The 21,011-nt window shown below is 35.7% G+C and overlaps 4 protein-coding genes across 8 annotated transcripts; 3 read left to right on the forward strand and 1 right to left on the reverse strand.

Annotated features, from left to right (window-relative positions):
* The first annotated feature begins 830 nt into the window (after nucleotides 1-830).
* Nucleotides 831-3,509, forward strand: LOC111019955 (polygalacturonase QRT3-like). The gene is made up of 3 exons (XM_022296476.2): nucleotides 831-1,387; nucleotides 1,478-1,714; nucleotides 2,310-3,509. The coding sequence occupies exons 1-3, from the start codon at nucleotides 1,184-1,186 to the stop codon at nucleotides 3,330-3,332; spliced, it is 1,464 nt and encodes a 487-aa protein (XP_022152168.1). The 5' UTR covers nucleotides 831-1,183; the 3' UTR covers nucleotides 3,333-3,509.
* LOC111019953 (serine/threonine-protein kinase ppk11) lies at nucleotides 2,091-13,173 on the reverse strand. Of its 5 annotated transcripts, none has more exons than XM_022296475.2 (22): nucleotides 12,838-13,169; nucleotides 12,102-12,240; nucleotides 11,782-11,953; nucleotides 11,029-11,283; nucleotides 10,338-10,462; nucleotides 10,152-10,196; nucleotides 9,922-10,003; nucleotides 9,767-9,835; nucleotides 9,523-9,693; nucleotides 9,360-9,425; nucleotides 7,954-8,022; nucleotides 7,706-7,837; nucleotides 7,297-7,367; nucleotides 6,989-7,095; nucleotides 6,120-6,196; nucleotides 5,364-5,489; nucleotides 5,238-5,280; nucleotides 5,108-5,154; nucleotides 4,909-4,976; nucleotides 4,776-4,827; nucleotides 3,683-3,785; nucleotides 2,091-3,337 (listed from the first exon to the last, which is right to left on the reverse strand). In XM_022296475.2, the coding sequence occupies exons 2-21, from the start codon at nucleotides 12,164-12,166 to the stop codon at nucleotides 3,738-3,740; spliced, it is 1,890 nt and encodes a 629-aa protein (XP_022152167.1). In that variant the 5' UTR covers nucleotides 12,167-12,240; nucleotides 12,838-13,169; the 3' UTR covers nucleotides 2,091-3,337; nucleotides 3,683-3,737. The 5 variants fall into 5 exon arrangements, with proteins under 5 accessions (XP_022152167.1, XP_022152166.1, XP_022152164.1 ...); XM_022296474.2 differs by having other exon boundaries at nucleotides 4,776-4,821; nucleotides 7,706-7,846; nucleotides 12,838-13,168; XM_022296472.2 differs by having other exon boundaries at nucleotides 7,706-7,846; nucleotides 12,838-13,166.
* On the forward strand, nucleotides 12,855-16,875 carry LOC148209510 (uncharacterized). Its single transcript, XM_088128155.1, has 4 exons — nucleotides 12,855-12,925; nucleotides 14,345-16,270; nucleotides 16,344-16,420; nucleotides 16,565-16,875. Exons 1-4 carry the CDS (start codon nucleotides 12,855-12,857, stop codon nucleotides 16,873-16,875), a joined length of 2,385 nt encoding a protein of 794 aa, XP_087984281.1.
* Nucleotides 14,973-19,052, forward strand: LOC148209511 (serine/threonine-protein phosphatase 7 long form homolog). The gene is made up of 4 exons (XM_088128157.1): nucleotides 14,973-17,844; nucleotides 17,931-18,018; nucleotides 18,098-18,487; nucleotides 18,561-19,052. The coding sequence occupies exons 1-4, from the start codon at nucleotides 17,024-17,026 to the stop codon at nucleotides 19,050-19,052; spliced, it is 1,791 nt and encodes a 596-aa protein (XP_087984283.1). The 5' UTR covers nucleotides 14,973-17,023.
* Nucleotides 19,053-21,011: the final 1,959 nt, after the last annotated feature.

Consider the following 21,011-nt stretch of genomic DNA (forward strand, 5'->3'; position numbering starts at 1 on the left):
CCACGTTTGCAAAAGAGAAAAATGAGTTGATATTGAAAGGTTCCTCATCTAGATGTGAATATTTTTCTCATGCAACACATTTTTAGAAAAGTGGAGAGAGAGGATGATATGACATATTTGAGTATGAGATGTCTAAAGTTTGAATAGAGTAAAACATAGATTGACAGATGGGTTGAATCAGCTAATACTATAGCCAGCCAATTTAACCTTCACAACTACCTAATATTGAATATTGATTCATCACCTAGTCCAATGAAAACATCAAACGGAACAAAATTGCTCATGTGTTTGGTAACAGTTAGTAAGAGATATAACCAAATTATAAAGACGCTAGTTATAACGACTAAATCATAACTTTATGCCAACATAAACATAATTCAACGATAATAGACATACTTTTTCCTTTGAGATCGAAAGTTCGATCTCTCATATCTCCAAATTGTTGTACTAAAAAAAATACATAACTACATCCATGGCATGAATTTAGTAGAAGTTCTCTTTTTAAGCTGGTCATTTTTCAAAAGTGAAAATTGTTTGATCATTTTTTAAAACTATCTATTTTAAATCGCCGTACATAATAATATTACCCTTTTTTTCGGACACGCCACATAGACACCCGATCAAATTTATGGTGAAATTAAAAAAATATATATAATTCCACTTAAAAGAAATCAAATGAAAAACAAAAATTCTAGCTCGCCAACTCATTAAGTGATTAAGCACTTTAAAACCCCCTTAGAAAAAAGTGAAATAAAAAAAATTAGAATTTTAAATAAATAAAAAAAAACTAACACGTGAGAACTATTCTCATAAAATTGCTCCCCACCCCAGTTGCTCCTCCCTCCCTCTAATATTACTACATCAATACGTACACACATCATCAAAAAAATTTCTTTTAGAAAATAATATGTCCTCAATGTGTCTCGTCCTATACTTTAAAAATTGACGCGTTTCCATGTCCATGTCTATACTTCTTCAGTCGAAAGTACCAACAAACCAACCATGGACCAATACACACCTGACTGCAACTTTTCCAGTCTTATCTTTGACCGCTTGGAAATTAAGACCAGCCGCCCACAGCTCATTGTCCTCCCCTCCATCTCAATTCATATAAACACAGAGCACGCCTTCTAATTCATTTAATCTCACTGCTATTTAATTAATTAGTGAGAGAGAGAGAAAAATGAAACCCAGAAACTATGCAACTTCCAGGCCCTTCTCAGGCTTTGTTTATGCAACTTTTATCAGTGCATTTGTGATTGTGTGTGAGAGCTCATATTCCACTTCTTATGAAGATCACTTCATGCCACGCCTCAACCCATCGCGTCTCAACAACTATCTACACAATGCCCTCTCTTCTGCCTCTCCTTCTCAGTCTGATCTCCCGGTATATCTCTCTCTCTCTACCTCTACCTCTTTCTAACATGATATTTGAGAATTTGAGAATTGGATTTGTCTAACCATATTAACTGTGAAGGCAATATCGGGATCACGTGTTTACCACGTGGTTGCCTATGGAGCTGATCCCACCGGGGAATCCGACAGCACCGAGGCGCTGGAGAAAGCCATCTCCGACACATTTCGGTATCCCACGGATGCTCATTTGATGGAAGGCATTGTAGACCTTGGAGGTTCTCAACTTCACCTAGACGGAGGGACTTACAAGATCAGCCGACCCTTGCGCTTACCGGACATCCCCGCTGGAAATTTCATGGTACCTATTACATAATACTCCCATCTCTTCTCTTCTACTTTCTTTAAAAGGCTAGATTACAAAAATAATTACCCCTCCGCTTGTCCATCCTTTCAAAACCATTTCAATACTATTTCATAAAGGTTTAAAAAATACCATAAAAGCAAACATCCATTCATATTTTGAATGGAAAGTTGACGTGACAAAATCTAAAACTACAAGGCAATTAATGTGGAAGCTTGCCTAGATTAAGTTTGAAAAGAGAAAAAAATATGGAAGAAGCTATCGTTTTTAAAAGGAGGATTAGCACAAAATTGGGTAAACAATGGAGAAGCAAACTCTCTCGACAATGGAGGAAGAAGATTTTTAGGACAAAATTAGAACGTTAATTGCCACATTGTTCTAGATTTTGTTGCGTTAGATTTCCGTTCAAAATATTAATGGAATGTTTATGAAAGATTAAGTGTAGTATTTGAAACTTTTAAAAGAATAAGGGTACACTTACAAATGGAAAAGTTTAAGAGTATTTTTCCTAATTTAGCCTCTATAAAATGGTTCAAATGAGATCGATGGATGGATCAGATGCAATATAATGAGAATGCATTTACGTGGACAGATACACGGAGGATCATTACGCGCATCAGATTCTTTTCCAAGCGACCGCCATCTTATAGAACTAAGGTCGCCATCACCTTCCGTGATGTATGAATACATCACACTCAAGGACCTAATGTTAAACTGCAATTTCAGAGGAGGTGGAATAGCCATAATCAACTCAATAAGAACAACAGTAGACAACTGTTACATATCACACTTCAAAAGCGAGGGGATAGTGATTGAAAGAGGGCATGAGAGCTACATAAGGAACTGTTTCATTGGGCAGCACATCAACGTGGGAGGAGACCAAGGGGAAAAGCACTTCTCAGGAATTGGAGTGAAAGTAATGGGAAACGACAACGCATTGAGGGACTTAGTGATATATTCAGCAGAGATTGGAGTGATGGTATTGGGACAAGCAAATGTGATAACAGGAGTACACTGTTACAACAAGGCTAGAGGATTGGGAGGGATTGGAATTTATGTAGGGGCGCCTGGTTTCACACAAACAAGGATAGTGAATTGCTACTTGGATTATACAGGAGTGGTGGTTGAGGATCCAGTTCAAGTGCATATAACAGGATGCTTCTTCCTGGGAAATGCATTGGTGGTACTGAAATCGGTGGGCGGAGTAGCGAGTGGAGTCAATATTGTTGATAACATGTTCTCGGGAGATTATACAGGGGTGAAAATAGTTGAGTTGGATGAATCCAAGACTCCCTTCACCAGAATTGATCAAGTGGTGATAGATAGGAATAATGTGCGTGGGATGGAGGTTAAAACCACGGTGGGGCGGGGATCTATATGGGCAAATGGGACAACTTGGACGGTTGATTTCTCGAACCTATTGTTATTTCCTAACCTCATAAAAAATGTAGTGTATGCATTAGAGATAGAGCAGAGTCATGGTCAAGGTCAAGTTCAAGTGTTTCCAAACCATGTACTGACCAATCGAACTTATAATCAAGTCACTGTCCAGTCGAACATAGCCGTAGCAGCCACATTACACGTTCAAGTACACCAGACCTCCTATGCCTCATGACACACCTGAAATCAGGATTAAAATGAAAGCTTCATTAATTGTTTTTTGGTTCATCAATTGATTTATAGTATACTAGTGAAGCAAAAGAGAACTCTTCGATGTTTTACTTCTTGTTGACATTCAAAGGGAAACTTTGTGGCTTTTAGTTCAATCTAGTCATGAATGATCTTTTTTTAATTATTATCTTTAAAAAGACAATTCTGACTACAAAATCCCTTCCAAAAATGCTCTTGCATAGTTGGTGAGGGAGAGTACTTTATTAAGTTACAAAGTCAGTGAGATTGAGCCTAATTTATTGGTGTCTTCCTTTGCATGATTCAAATTCAAGCAGTGGAATATATAGAAGTTACCTCTATAGTCGCACGTGGGACGTATTCTTGTCATCAAGCCATGTATGTATGCCATTCATAATACTTCCTCTTTGCGTGCCAAGGCATTCAATTTTCTTTCCAACTGCAAATCCAAAATACAAACCCAGCGATTATAGAACAAACAGTAATATCTCATGTTTCTTTCTATCTTATTTTTTTAAATCGTTTCCCAAAATTTTAGTGCATGAAACAGAAAGTTTTGGTTTCTTCTACACGTTTTTTATTTTTCAAATGGCAATGAAATTGCTATTGTTATTATCTTTTTCTCATAAATTTCATATAAAATGTCTCAGAAAACACATTTTTTTCTCTCCCTCTAGAAAACTAATAAAAAATTAAAAACAAAAACACTATTTTTCTTTTTGGGGTGGGGGGTTTGAGCTTCCAACCTCAAGAAAAGAGCAAGATATCTTAATCACTAAACTATGTTCACGTTGAAAAAAAAAACACAATTTTTGTCCTGTAACATTATTTCTTGCATGGAATGAAATATGCTCAAAATAATTCTAAGTGCAAATTGTTAAGATTAGATTAGATCTCTTTTATCTATGGTATTTATCCACTCTAGACCTAAATCCAATGATTGCTTCTGAAATCTACACAAAAAGCCTTATACTGCGACCTACAAAATCCGTAAATCTTATTTTATTCTACTTCTAACAATGTATAATTTTAGTATCATCTTTTCCCTAAACAAGTTGGTCTGCGACATGATTAATAATTTGCAGAAATATGTTCTACATAATATGGCTATCCCAGGATGATATTGAACAACCACAGCCATCCGTCCAGAAAATTTGATTTCTCAAAGAGAATGAGCATATTTTGAAATCCCAGCTTGAACGTGACAGATACAAATAATACTAATTAAGTGGTTTGTCTAAAAACATTTTAAACTCCTTTAAAACGTGTTGGGGACTTTAAAGATTGAGTTTTCGAATATGTAACCACTTTTAATTGGTTAGAAACACTTCCGCTATTTCAAAAGTCATATCAAGCACATCTTGAAATGTACACAAATTTAGAACTCGTCAAAGGAAACTTGACTTTTCAATTAAGGGAAATGGCATACCTGAGCATTTTTTAGCCTCTGTTTAGATAATTCCTCCGCAAGTGTGCTGACACTGACATTCGAAATAAGTTTCATTCCAGTGATGAGAAAGAGGGAAATTCCATAGTCAGTAATCACTGGCCTTTTACAATACCTCTGATGCAGATGAATCGCTTGAGACCATAATTCTCTCTCTCTGGAGGATGCTGGTGTTGGAAGTGTCTGCACATTGTAAAAATATATGATAATTTGATAAACTGCTGTCCTGTTAACGAACTGAACAAATTTTTGGGCATAAAATGATCAAAATATGTAAAATTTGTTTATAAATGACACACCCAAAGAGATCGTACCTGCATGAAGTCGTTCATACTCTCTTCAGCTGACTCTTTGTACATGCCTGCATCAACTTAAAGAGTCAAATTGAGCCAAATTATATCATAGGGGTTTAGATGGAAAGAAGGAAATAGAAATGAAAGCTACCAGAGATTTGTTCCAGATACTTGATTGACTTTATAATTTCTTCCTGCCAACATTTATTGAAGAGAAAAAAGCATTATGACATAATTCCTTTTCAAAGTAAGAAAATAATTTATGAACACCACAGACCCTCTGCAACTCATTCTGCTGCAAAATGCAGTGCAGTGATGGGATAAGTGAGGAAGCTGAGAGGTTTGTGGTGAATGGACTGGTCAAACTTCCAGAAACTGCAGTACACAAGCTGCTCGTAGGATCCTGAGTATCAGAAAAAGATGGCAGTGGTTACAATCCCATGCCAAGTTCCATTCTTTAATATGGAAAGATACTTCGTATTTGGCTTTAAATTTAATGTAGAAGAAAATTGAGATTGTGTTGAAAGTTTCTGATCTTTTAGATGCAAATACTGAGGTGGTATATAAAAAATGAAAAAAGCTCTTAAAAAGTAAAGATTAAAACGAGAGTTGATAAAGTGTGAGCGCAACAATATTAATAGGCAGACACATCAAAGCTGCACCATATACCAAATTTAACTTCTGACTCCGAAGATGCTGGATTGAAATATTAAATAAGAAGAGCAATACAGACGACGAAGTAAACTTTACACTTCATTTAAGTTTTGAACCATAAATTTTACATTTAATTATTACCAGAAATGTAGAGCCTTCATTCTGTTAAACACAATTTAATTCATAAATGTCTACATGTTATTTAATTTCGCTTTTTAGGTTGAGCATATTAACATAGTAATACAATGCCCATGTAATATAATTAAACACATTGAAGGAATAGTGAGAGCACCTTCTCTGAGTTACGTTAGAGTAGCATCACTAGGCCAATTAGCTAAATTGATCTAAATAAATAGCGAACATTTGTTGCAGCACACACCTTTCTTCCAAGTCCGGCTGAAGAAGCTTTAGAGTGTTCTTTTAGCTGAGCAGCAGCACCATTTGATGTATAATTTACTGTATACACAATTAACCATTAAATTGAAACCGGAACGAGTAGTTGGGGGACAGAGCAAGGACCAGCCAAAATACCATAAAAGATTCTTTTCATCTCTCTACAACATTGAACTGTTATTATTCTGCTAAAATAGATACTTCAATAGTGAATGACCCCTTCAGAGAAATTTTAGGCATCCAAGTTCTTTTCCCTTTGTTTCTTTACCATAACTACATTACATATGTCTCTTTAAATACATTATAGATGAATAGTTAATATTTTCCATAACGGTAAAACAACCAACAAGGTAACATTTATGGCTCGTCTTGAATTTTTAAGACAAAATTTCATTCTTTTAATAAAGAAAACCTGTTTGAATAGTGATTTTTTTATTAACTTGAGAATTTTCTCAACAACTAAAAATCATGGACCAAGAACAATAGGAATAAGCGGAAACTAGCCTATGAATAGTGTAGGAATCCTTTTTCAAACATCGCTTTATGAAATTATTCAAAAAAAACTATTCCACATAAACCATACCCCCTAACAGCACCAGAGCACAGCGTAAGGCTTCCCGTATTTTTAATATTAAGAAAAAACATTATTTTGTACACACGGTACATACATAGGCACAGGTAATGTAGAAAATTGATTCATCATCCCCTTCCACTAACAGGGGTCGGGGATTAGTATCATGGACCAGAATATCAAATTCAACAAGAGCATTATATCTGGAAGTAGAAAACAAATTAAAATTAATGCCAAGCTGTGACAAAATGCCGTCAAAGAAATATTTCGTTCTGAAATCTCACCTTTGGTTCTAAATTCTTGATCCACCACTCTTGGATTAGTTCTGTTTATATCGTCCTTTCTTCGATTAGCTCTGTTCATATCTTCCTCGAAAATTTCATCGCCATTACTGCATTCAAATGTACAGTTGAGCACAGTAACTGAAAACTGTTGTGCTTAATACTGCCACATAGGTAATATTTCTCATAGTATTGAACATAATGAGTTTGTAAAGTATGAAATGATATCTCCTTGACTAACGTCTACGTCATATTACAGTGGTTGATTCTGAAGTATAATAATCAAAATGAAGATAGAGAGAAAAACATACTTTGTCGCTCCAATAGGCCTGGTACGAAGCGAAGCAGGAAAACTCTCTAAAGAACGAAGATCACTCACACCCTGTCACAACAAAAAGGGGGTAACTAGTTGAATGATTCGAAAGTTCAACCACTGAAATGATACTATCCAAGCTAGTACAGCATATAAGCATGGCAGGCATACAGTTTTCTTTTATTTTCTTTTTTTCGTTTTTCTTTTTTGGTAAAAAATTGTGGCAAATATTAGAATTTAATGCTACAATTACATAAATAATTTCTTTTAAAAAAAATATAAATATAAAGCACTCAATAATTAATAATCTTATTCAATAAATTATAAATTGGGTCTTCTAATTCTACATGTCCGCTACTGCAAATAAAGATTCATATCAAAGAGAACAGGGATTTTGGTAATAATACCTCACAGCTGGGTGTAGGATTGGAACAGCTCAGTTTTTCCGCCGATGTCCTTTCTGCATGTAAACCAAATTCCTTTTCATCTTCTTGTCTTTCATTTACTCCCACGTCCTTTTCCTTAACAATTGTATCATCCTGAATATGCTGGTATAATGTTGAAACACAGAACACAACTTCATCCAAATCAAACATAAAATTAGTCGGCATGAAGTAGAGAGAGGGCAGTTGCTATCTAGAAGCAGATTACTTACAAGAGCAGCCTGACTTTTCAAATCATCAAGGTTGAAGTTCCAGGCACTCACTCCTCTAACATACTCTTTCTGCATGACAACAAAAGAAATCATTCAGGACATGATTGAGTTAGGAAGGATATGGAAGTAAAGAACCGAGTCAATAGTTATTATCTGAATCAATGCAAGATGGAAAGGAAATGTGAACTTGACTGACCCAGTTATAGATTTAATTGATGCATCAACTCTTTCTTGTTCCCCTATGGACTAATCGTGGAATGCGATGGGAAAGGCAACGTTAAACAGTTAAACAAGCATAATCACATGGCAACAGGTTGACATGAATGTGATCACAAGAACATGCAGATCTTTGAAATAAAATGGAACTGACGCCATCAAAATTTTTAAACACCTCAAAATAGTAGAAGCTCAAAAGGTCTATAACTTTGCTCTTCATATCACACTGATGATATTGAATGCCCAACGAAGAATGAGAAGCTCAACCTAAGCTGCTCAAGTCTGGAGTAGGTACTGTACATGCTATGCAAATATGCTTAAAACTATCCTCAAGTGAGATAAATTCTTTATTACTTGTTCCTTTGCTTCGACATCATGAACACAAGTTTTCAAACCACCAATGCGGCTTGGCACCCCCTCGTTTGAAGAGTTCTTCGTGCATGGTGTCCTGGATACGGGCTTCCTTGATACAATAAGACCCTTTGAGGCTTTCGGTGGGTGTGCTTGTTTGGGATATTTGGTTGGGAAAAAATAGCCAAACTTTTTATGCAATTTCTCTACTCAGGAGGAGACTTCAGGTAGATGGTTTTTTGGTTTCTTGGACGGTGTACTCTTTCTAAGAGCTTAAATACTTTTCTTTCAATATTCAAGTTAATTGACCAATTGTGAGATTTCTTCTTCCTCCCATTTTATACTCCTCATTTGAATTAATACATCTCTTTATTTCTTTACATAAGGGGGAAAAACAAGTTCAAAAAGACATCTATTTCTTCTCATAATTCTTATGATTGTAGTGAATTTTTTTTTCATTGATAACATGAAATTACAAAAAGAGGGGAGACGGAGAACTCCAATTCAAAGAAGTTACAAAAAACTTCTACAATAAAAGAGAATAATTTCATTGATAACATCAAATTACGAAAAAAGGGGAGACGGAGAACTCCAATCCAAAGGAGTTACAAAAAACTTCTCCAATTGGATAAAAGAGAATAATAGCAATAATAGTGGGAAAGTAGAGAGCATTTACACTAAGTAACAAGGAAGTGAACTATAGCATCAAACAAACAATTTAAAAAAGCAAATAAAACGACAAGCAAGCACTAGAAATCCTTTTCCACATAGCATGGTTGAATATAGTATAATTAAACATCTGGCTAATTTAACCAAAGAGAAAAAAAATAAAATAAAACCTGTGACAGTTGCTCTTTATCACCATATAGTGTCTCGTTCTGCCCAAGAAGTTCAGCCTCTTTTGCCTAGAAAATAGTTCAAGCAATATAAATGATGGCATGATTGAATGAAGTGTTTAACAGTTTATGGGCTGGAAAGGAAAGCCTAGGCTGAGATACAGACCTTTAACATCTTGAAGCGATCCTCTAGAGAAGGAAGACCACTAAGAAGAGTTCGAACAAGATATTCATTTGGGTGTCCTTGTTTAAAAAATGGATGCTTCAGAAGCTTCTCTGCTTCGGGACGTTTTTTTGGATCCTTCACTAAGCATGCAGCTACCATTTCTTTAAATGACTGCAAATAAGCTCTTTAATTGAAAAAGTCAAAGATTCACAGATCAATAGATGTTTGAAACTGGAAACAAAACCTTTGAGAATCTCTTATCTCGTTCATAATGAAGACCAGGAGGTGCACTTTGTAAGGTCATCAGCAAAACCTGCAACAGCAGATTATAAATTTAGACACTGAGTAGCAGTAATTACATTCACTACATAGGAAACTCAATCTAAATCTTATAATTACCTTCATAGGTGGATACTTGGAAAATGGGGCATGTCCATGAGCAAGTTCAAGTGCTGTTATTCCAAATGACCAGATGTCTGCCCTGTTAATGCGGTAAAGGAAGTCACATAAGTAGTCTTGGGGGAATCAAGATCCACCTCCCTTGAAGCTACAAAGTGAAAAGTGAAAAGTGAAAGTAAAAAGGAAAATATAAAACTTCAGCAACAACTATCTGATAAGAAATTACTCACTTGAAGTCATATCCATGAAATTGCTGCATAACTTCAGGAGCCATCCTGAAACAAATAGGGGGTAAAAAGAACAAACAAAATATTCAAGTTCATATGATGACCACTAATACTTTGGACCAATAAAAAATGGCTGAAGAGCCTTTGACATCATTAATGAGTTGCATGTTAAAAGTAAAACACACACACCAGCAAGGAGTTCCCACAAAAGTATTTCTTGAACGTTGTCTATCTCCAGTGTCAAAGATACATGCTGACACTCCAAAATCAGCTAGCTTGACTGCACCATTTGAATCAATTAAAATATTCCCAGCCTTCAAATAGGAAGTTTTAAGGAGTAGTAAGATGATTGGAACAGTGTCTTCTCTCCAACTTGAAGAGGAAGTAAAATATCAGTAAATAATAATATGCAATTATAAAATTAAGAAAATAAGAAAAAAAAATCAAACAAAATATTTACAAATTTACAAATACGACATTGAGAAGCAGAAATAGAAAAACTTGAGCACTGAACCTTTGCAAATTACATATATAGCCATGGAATTTTCTGTCCAACTATCTGTGATAAAATTAAAATACCTTCATTGGTTGTATGCAGTTCAACTTGAACCCTTACAGAGGTCAAATAAAGAAGGAATAAGTGCCACATGCATAATACCAATTCCTAACACCAACATGACTTTTCAGTACAGAGGTACAAGAGGCAGCTCTACTAAGCAGAGCAATGATTACGTACGTCTGAAACAATGTAAAATAACTTTTGTGTGACCAAATGAAAGACCAAGTTCTCTCGAGACTTTGGTCACCCATATTAAATGTCATATCCTTTTTACAGAATGCTACATGTTCTCCTATCAAATTATGGAAGTTGTAGCCATACCTTCACATCTCTATGAATGTGACCTTGGGAGTGGAGGTAAACAAGAGCTTTGAGAACCTCAAGCAACAAAATAGCAATAACAGGCTCTTCGAGACCTTCAGGATGGGCCAATTTCATTATATGAAGGCATGATCCTCCACCCATGTATGGCATCACTATCCAAAGGTTGTAACCAGTTGTGAAAGAACAATGTGCTCGCAATATGTTGGTATGATTAACCAAGGACATTGTGTTTACCTCTCGACGGGTACCTTCCTGTGTAATAAGAAATAAGAAATAATGAATAATTATAGCTAAATAATAGGACAATATTTTCTAGGAGTAATATGAGCTTGGATTAAAATAATATACTTGGATTAAAGTCTACCCTAACAATACGTATCAGTAAACAAGCAAAATAAACACCACAGTTCTGTGCTGGCATATTTGAAGTATGGAAGAAATATTCATAAATCATAAAAACATGGGGAAAACCCTCCAAATGATTTCATTATAGAGGCCTTCCTGAAATGTCCATGGTGAAGAGAAAACAAAATTCTTTGGTCTAAAACTAATTGGCAAGATCAAATTCGGTCAAAAATGACACTATATTACTTTTCTCTTTTAAGAAATTTACATCCAACCATATATGTTCTTCTTTTAATGGTTTAAAGAGAAGGCAAAAGAGGAGACAAATTTAGTTGTCAAGTAGTAGCAATCAGATAGCGAGAGCAGTGTGAAATTGATAAGACAGCGCAAGATCAGTGCACGAACCAGGTCATTATTGCACCTCTCCAAGTCAAGAACCTTAACAGCAACAATCTCATTTAATGGGACACAAAGAGCCCTATACACGGTTGCACTAACACCCTCACCAACTTCTTCGTATAACTTATAATCTTTTGAGTTCGCAGGATATTTCTTCGCTGGTGCACTACCCATGACCCTTCACATAAAAAAAAAAAATAATTAAGTTTATTCTGATGAAACTTCAAATAAATGTGAGAAGTTTAGCACTTTGATGACCTTTTTCTTCGGTTGCAAAGAAAGTTTAGAATAATATGTATATTGGCTTCCTGAAGAGGACCACTTACAGTTTCTTTTGGTCAGATTTCAAACATGGAAGGCCTGAAGCAACACGCCGAATGATCTTTGCCATTTTCACCAAATTGCAATCTAATTATCTTTTTACATTGAATCACCACCAAAGGTACTAAGATCCCGGAGGCAGAACTGATGCAATATACAACCAAAAACATATACTCTGTCAAATAAACAATTCAAAAACCTAAAAGTAAAAGACCAGGAATTATTGAATCAATTGATTAGAGTGAAGCTGAATCCGGAAGGAACAGCTTGGACATGTACTCTTTTCCACTATAACAATAATTAAAAACTAATAATCTGAACTTCAAAGTAGGTGGTAATCTCAAAATTGCACAACTTAGCTCAACAGATGATAGGTCTATGAACCATAATCAACTAATAATGTAGGAAGCTAACAACAATTTCAAGTAACATATGTTAGCTAAGTACTCGTGTACGTCTCTGTCTTTCATTTATTTTTCCAGTCCTAAATGTTAAAAGTTGTGATTCATAGAAAGCATTGCATTATCGATCATACTTCTGATTCTGACACTTCAGGAATCTCAAAATCAAGGAAACAGAACCAAATGTACACCAACATACAAACCGATTCCTATATAAAATAAGTAGGAAACTCCACGGAGCTAGAGAGCAGGAAGAAAAATTGAGAAAATAAATAAGCGGAGATTGAACTAGCTGAACTGAACGCGTACTACTCAACTTGATCACATAAGCTTAACGAACCTCGAGTATCTCCAGCGATGGCGGTATCAGAACCGAAACCGAATCATAGAAGTAATACGGAATCAGCTGGCGATGAATCTGGCATGAAGTAAGACGACGAAAACGATGACGATGACGCATTGAATTCCTCTCCTCGTTTCTCACGAAATTCCATAACAAGTACAGGAATCAAAATGATCGAAGTACGCGATGAAATCTCGACAAAACACAGTTGCAAACGAGAAACCAAATTCTTTCCAGTTCGTTGCAGAGTTGGAAGACGAAGATGAAAATGAAGGAAACTGATTTTCTGTGAAATGGAAGTTACCGCGAGATATTGGTCATGGTCAACTTCTGAGCAGGAGGAATTGTCATCGTTAAATCACCACCGTCGGATATGATTGAGACGTCACATTTTGACTAATTTGAATTTGATAAACTTCAAATAAAAGAGATAAAACTTCCAGATAGAATATAAAATACAGTTAAAATTTTTATTTAAAGAAATCTATAAACCTGTACTTGGTTTTTAAAGCGGTCTTTCTTTTTGTTTCATTGACCTAAAAATCAAATAATAAAAACAAAATCATTTGTTACATCATTCATTTGCAGCCCAGAGTCTTTCTAAGGAGGCTCTTAAGTTGGGGCGTCCGTTTAGGTGTGGATTTTTTTTTTTAATATTATTATATATTAAATTTATTTTAAAAATATTGTTATTTAATTAAAAATATTTGAAATAGGACAGTTAATGAAACTTTTTTTAAAAATATGGTTGTTTTAAAAAATCAAAGGATGGTCTCTTAAGAGACGACCACGTCTAGAAACAAAACACGTGGTAGATGGTCGTCTCTTACAGTTTTTATAAAAACCCTACCCCACCACCATTATTTTATTCCCCGCCGTCGGCTTGCCGCCTCCTCCGCTCTTCCGTTGCCGCCGCCTCCTCTGGTGAGCGGCTGCCTCTTCCATTATTTTTTTTCCGTTTTTTTTTTGTTTTTTTGTTTTTTTGTTTGTTTGTTGTTTTGTAATCTAGTTTTATTTGTTGTTTTGTTTGTAATCTAATTTTATTTGTCCTTTTTTGTTTTGTTAGATTTGGGACCGCTCTAATCCTTTTTTTGGAATTATAAAGGATAAAGGTACTTTTTTCTTTGTTTTATTTTTTTATTATTATTCAATTTTATTTATTTATTTGTATTTTGTGATATATTTAATTGGTGAATGCATCTAACTTATTTGTTTAAGACGTACATATATTTTTAATTCGTTTCTTTATTGGATGAATTTAGGCAATTATAAAATCATATATTTATTTTTAATTGTTGGTGAATTTATTTAATTGGTTTTAATTGTTAATGAATATATTATTTATTTGTTTAAATAATATATATTTATGTAATTAATTTATTTTATTGATTTGCTTTTTTATTTAATACATGTGTGTAATATTTAATAAATTTAGGATATTTATTTGATTGGTGTAGTTAAATTTAATTAGGACCTTAATTAAATATATCATTTTCCAATTTAGGATTGAAATGGCAGCTAAATGTTTGGCGATTGTACTGTATATGAATGGAGGTACTGTTGATGGTGTAAATGAAATTGATTACGATGGACCGTCAAGTGGAGGTTTTACTTTCTACAGTGGTATTGAGTTTGAACATTTTGTTCAAATGGTTGGAGTGTCACTGAGGTTAGATATGGGGAGAAGTAAATTAGAACTTGTTTATAGACACCCTAATCAAACACCATCGGGTTCCATTAAATACATTTATATTCCATTAGAGAACCAGAATGCATTGGATTTAATGTTCTCTATTGCACTGCCATGTCCGCAATTAGTGGAATTATATGTGAATGTTAGAAATATGACGAATGTCCCATTCGACCTCGACGGTGAACATGATATCCCTCTTGAATCATTGGATCTCGAGGGACCCAGCCAATGTCTTGACCATAGTCAATGTCTTGATCCCGAACCTGAGTCAGTTGTACCTCCAACAACTAATTTAGATGAAGATATAGACTTAACTGCTGATAATAGGTTTATAGAACTTAGGACAGCGACAGATGATGAGTTTGATGAATTGGAACTCGAGGGTGAACATGAGATCCCTTCTCAAACATTTGACATGGACGGTGTTAACAGTATTGCAGAACACGAGTCCATGTTGCGACCAGTGACAGTTGAAACTGATATGTTGTACAAGGGGTTCATGTGTAATGATAAAAGAACTATGCAACATATCGTCAAACGTTTTGCTGTAAAGAGTCACCATCCTTACGAAGTTGTAGAGTCGACACCATCTATATGGACAGTTAGATGTAAGAAGTGGCAAGATGGATGCAATTGGCGACTTCGTGCGATTCTTAAGAACAGTACTAACTTATGGGAGATTACAAAGTACGTGGACCAACATTCCTGCGTATATTCAGAATTTAATCAAAGTCATTGTCAATTGGATTCAAATATGATAAGTAGAGAATTTTGTGATGCAGTGAGAGCTAATCCTTCTACGAGTATTGCGACACTTCAAGATCTGATCAAGGAAAAATTTGGATATCATGTTCCTTATGGGAGGGTATGGGAAGGAAAAACAAAAGCTTTGGCTCGTATTTTTGGTAACTGGGATGAGTCATATCAACTTTTGCCAAAGTGGATGTACATGCTGAAACACACTAATCCAGGAATAATCGTTGAATGGAAAATTAGAAACTATGGACAATCGGGTCATGGCATTCTTCATTCTATATTTTGGTCATTCGGTCCTTGCATTGCAGCCTTTCAGGAGTTTCGCCCCGTGCTTCAAATAGATGGTACTCACCTTTACGGAAAGTATAAGGGGAAGCTATTGATAGCAACATCAGTCGATTCAAATGGACATTTGTTACCTCTTGCGTTTGCCATTGTAGACGAAGAGAGTCGTCAGACCTGGGGATGGTTTTTAAAAAACCTAAGAAAAGTTGTTACGCATGAAGAGATATGTTTAATTTCAGATCGACATGGTGGTATTATCTCTGCGGTTAATAATCCAGACAATGGTTGGACCGGACCTAAATCGCATCACAGATTCTGTCTACGACATGTTTCTAGCAACTTCAACAAAAAATACAATTGTAAAGAGTTGAAAGATTCGGTATATCGTGCCAGTGCTCAATTCCAAATTCGAAAGTATAACAAGGAGGTGGAAAATATTAAATTACTGAATAGTTCTTGTATGAATTTCTTCCGCAACATTGAGATTGAGAAGTGGACCCTATCACATGATGGTGGATATAGATATGGGTGGGCGACAACCAATCTTTCCGAATGCATAAATGGGGTGCTGAAAGGAGCTCGGATGTTACCTATCACTGCCTTGGTAGAACTTACATTCTACCGATGCGTAAAATACTTCGAGAAGCGGAGGGAGGAGACAAGAGATGCTTTAAGTAGAAACGAAAAATACACCAGGTATTTTTTAATGCGTTGTTTACTATCCTTGCATTATGTCAATTTTGTTAACTTACATTATCAAGCTTAATAGGTATGCTTACGATAAGCTTGTTAGATGGGCCGCGAGATCCAGCAAACACACCGTAGTCAGTTATGATCGAGTCGTAGGTGTGTTTCATGTGAAAACAGGGCTTCACTATTACAATTCGAAATAAGGGAACACACAAATAGTGAGAATTACTGCCGAAGAACGTTCATGTACATGCAACAAGTGGCAAACGTATGACATGCCATGTTCTCATGTAATGGCAGTTTGTTCACACTTAAACTTTAACTACGAGGACTACATTGAGGAGCCTTACAAGCTTTCGAGGTATGCTGAGTCTTACGCTCCTCAATTTCAGCCAATCCCGCATAAAGATTATTGGAACGCTCACCCAAACTTACCTATATTGCACCCTGATCCAACATTATTGAGATTGCCTGGACGACCAAGGAGCTCGCGTATTCATAACGAGATGGATTGGAGAGAACCAAGTGTTCAACAGAGATGCGGGCTTTGTAATCAACTTGGTCGCAATCGAAGAAGTTGTCCCTTGAAACGACGGGAAGCACCTTCTTAGATGTTGATGTAATTGAAAACTTTAGTCTGAATCATTTATGTTAGTTTAATTGTCGATGTGATTGTACTCTGTGTTAGTTTAATTGTCAATGTAATTGAAAACTCTATGTGATTGTACCTTCAGTTTAATTGGCACTCTGTATTAGATTATGGAATTAAACCCAGGTCCTATCGATCGATCTGTATTGTATGACCAAACTCGACATCGATCAGAGTTAGTTTGGCAAGGTCAGTGTAACGAGGAGTTGCACTGCCGACGTAGAGAGGCGGTATTTGATCGTACCATCCCATTGCATCCTTTAATTGAACCTGCATTACGCGCTTCTGGATTTTACGGATTCGCCAGATTGGGATTCATCCAATTAGATTGGCATTTCATTACTGCGCTTGTGGAACGGTGGAGGCCAGAGACTCATACATTCCACATGCCTGATGGAGAGTGTACTATCACTCTACAAGATGTAGCGGTGCAGCTTGGGTTACCAGTAGATGGCGAGCCTGTTACTGGTCGCGTTGATTATGATTGGAGAGGCACCTGTCAAGCATTACTTGGGGTGACTCCAGGTGCTGCGCACATTAGAGGCTCTAGGCTGAGTCTACCTTGGCTAGCTTCCCAATTTCGTAATCTAGCCGACGATGCTGATGAGGAAACCATTGCCAGATACGCTCGTGCCTATATTATGCAGCTTATCGGTGGTAGTCTATTCGCCGATAAGTCTAACAACTTGGTGCATTTAATGTTTCTCCCTCTATTAGCCGATTTCGAGGTAGCTGGACGTTTCAGTTGGGGTGGAGCATGTTTGGCGTGGTTGTATCGAAATCTGTGCAAAGCGTGTCGCTCTGACTCTCGTGACATTGCTGGTCCAATTATACTTCTACAAGTATGGGCTTGGGATCGATTCCGCACTATGGCTCCACAACATCGTCACATCTCAGATGACGATCTCGTGGGTCGACCATTAGCTGCCCGGTACGTCGATATAAATATTGTCCTATTTTTCTCTTAAAATTTTTTTACGCATTCAATTGTTGTACTAACCTATAATATTATTGTAGATGGAGAGATCAATTTCGTGTTACAGAAGTATCTACACATGTGTTGATCCAGTACAGATACATGTTGGACCTCTTGCCACCAGGCTCGGTACGTTTTTTAAATGTTATAATGTAAAAATATATATTGATTTATAATTGATTACACGATTTTTTTATAATAATTTCAGATGATCTGGAAGCCATATGATAACGAATTTGCCAACCTACCCGACTTCTGTGTCAATGGACATAACATCTGGTGCACTGTGAGTCCACTCATATGCTTTCATATTGTGGAGTGGCATCATCCTGATAGAGTTACAAGACAATTTGGTATGAAACAAACAATTCCAGAGGTACCATGCTGGGATAAGAAGATACATGACATCGACATTCGGGATAGCACCTGGCAGGATCAGATTGCACATTTTGTGGCGAGGTGGAACATACGTAGCCAATTTCTTGTTATCAATCCTCCAGTCGACGACGACGGTACTTGCGATCCAGGATACATGAGCTGGTATACGTTAATCACCAGACGATATATAACTCGAGAAGGAGCAGCATTTGGTGCTACGGTACAATCTTTTATTTCGTTATAACAATTATTCAAATTAATAAATACATATTCATTAATTTTTTTTCATGTAGGCTGCGTGTTTCGAGCAAATCAGTATTCTCTCGTCATCAGACGAAATTAATAGGTTGTGCAACGTTGGCGGGAGGCATCTTCAGAGTCTTCATCAAATGTACAAAGTACCTACTCTTGCTTGTGGCCCTAGACGTAGAGGACGACGTCAAGTAGATCAAGATGCTCTAGTACGACTTGACGATCCCGTACCTGAAGTTATCTATCATAGGGTTGAAGACATTCCACCATTTACACAGACACAGGATGATGCTGGTCCGTCCACGCCTATGGTCACGATACCGACTCCTGGTTCTAGTCAGTATCACACACCATCTTTGCCGCCGCAGTATGGCTATGGAGGGGGCCATGGACGTGGACGTGGAGAGCATGGACAATATTTCAACCCTACGGAAGATCGAGACCTTACAGAGAGTCAAGAGACACCAGCGGCACCACTAGTTCGTCGTCAGCCACATCGTAACCGGCGACGTCCCCATTGTGGAACGGATTAGATCGATAGACTGTAAATTGACGGACTACAAACATTGTTCTCTTATTTATAATATTAATTTTCAATTTTGAACTAACATGGATAACTTCATGATTATATAAGAAAATCATAAAATCATAATTTTTGTTTACACATCATAATATAATTAATAATAAAACTTATTTTAAAAATATAATTAATAATATATTTGAGGGGATTTTTTAATTAATATAGTTAATAATAACTAGAGATTAAAGTGAATTTTTAGTTAATAAATAAATAAATATACCCAATCATTTGTATTTTATTTAAAAATATTAAAAATACTAAACAAAAAATAATGTGGTCGTCTCTTGAAGAGACGACCACGATTAATAAAAAAAAATAAATGAGATGGTCGTCTCCTAAATTGATAACAAATTACGTGGCGCCCAGGGTGGCGCCATGTTGTATGGTTGTCTCTTGAAGAGACGACCATCTCTTACTTTTTTAAAACCACTATATTTTTAAAAAAAGTTTCAAAACATACCATATTTTAAACAATTTTAATTAAAATACAATATTTTTAAAATAAGTTTTATTATTAACATTATTAATAAAAAAACACCCGTTTCGGTGTTGTCAAACTTCCCTTCATGAAAAAAAAAGAAAAAGAAAAAAAAAACTTTTTTAGAATTTTCAATTTAATTAAATTAATTCTTAATGACGTTGTTGTTTCTTTTCTTTTTTTTCTTGTTTCTTATTTTTACTTTTCTTAATAAATAGAAATAAAACTATGTTTGATTATTCATTTCGTCTCTTATGTTTTGAAAAGATTTAATTAAATGTTCGAATCCTTTTATCTTATATTTATTATTTATTTTATTAATTAAAAATGATAAAATAATATTTCATTTATATTTGGAAACTAGAAATAAGAATGGTTGAGGGAGAAATCCAAGCAGGACACACGTCGGGATCCAGGAGCTACAGCAAAGAGTAAGACCACAGACGGTTATTACCATACTCAGTGCAGGCGAAATGGCGCGTTTTCGCCACAGCTGTACGAGGGAGACACCGAGGACCGCAACTTGAAACTTGCAAACTGCAAGTTTGCAGACCTGCATGCATCATCCCTTGACTGTCAGGAACCTACGCCCCTCCGACAAATCTCCATATTGTTGGAATTAATTTAATAATTAATTTATATGTGAGTAACAAATTAAAGAGCAATTATATTTGGGCTATTTAATGGGCATACGAGTGATCTTGATTATGGGCATATGACTTCCCATTTAGTGGTGTGGCTTGCTGAGTAGAGACAAATCCATTAATCTTAGGGGATTATGGGAAACCCTAGGATTAACCTATAAATATATGGTTATGGTCCTTAATACAATATGCTTCTTGAGCCTCCTGTTCCTCATCAAATAGAAAGTATTGCCCATATTTAAGACCACAAACCAACTTCTTGCCGTGGTCAATCTATCTAATGGTTTCAGGTAATTCTAATCTCTTTATAGATTTTGGTTTTCTTCTATGCTTAGATCTTTGGCCTTGTTCTAGAATTTTATAGCTTTTATTTTAGAATAATCATGAATTAGGATTTGTTTAAAATTTCCAACAAGTGGTATCAGAGAAAGTTTTGGATGATTACTGGATCTTTAAGAGTTAAGTTCAAGCATTGTTCTTTTAATAACTTATTTATTTAAACAACAAGTTATTAAAATTATTTGGATTGATAAGATGTTTGAACAATTTTCACATGATTAAAATTCTTAATTGATTGAAAATTGTTCGAATTTATGTCTGACTAATTTGATAAAGTTTAATTTTTTTTAATTAACAAATTAGTTGTGATGGTATCTTTATTTTTTATTAAAAGAAAAATTAAAAAAATTGCGGCACTCCAATAAGGTGTCGTTGAAGATAACGGCTAGTGCGTGGAGATAGATTGCAGTGTGCAAACTTATGTATTTTTTGAAATATTGCAGTGTGCAAA

The sequence above is a fragment of the Momordica charantia genome (genome assembly GCF_013281855.1).
Source record: "Momordica charantia cultivar OHB3-1 chromosome 8 unlocalized genomic scaffold, Mcharantia_2.0 BLBB01000008.1, whole genome shotgun sequence".
Taxonomy (NCBI): Eukaryota; Viridiplantae; Streptophyta; class Magnoliopsida; order Cucurbitales; family Cucurbitaceae; genus Momordica; species Momordica charantia.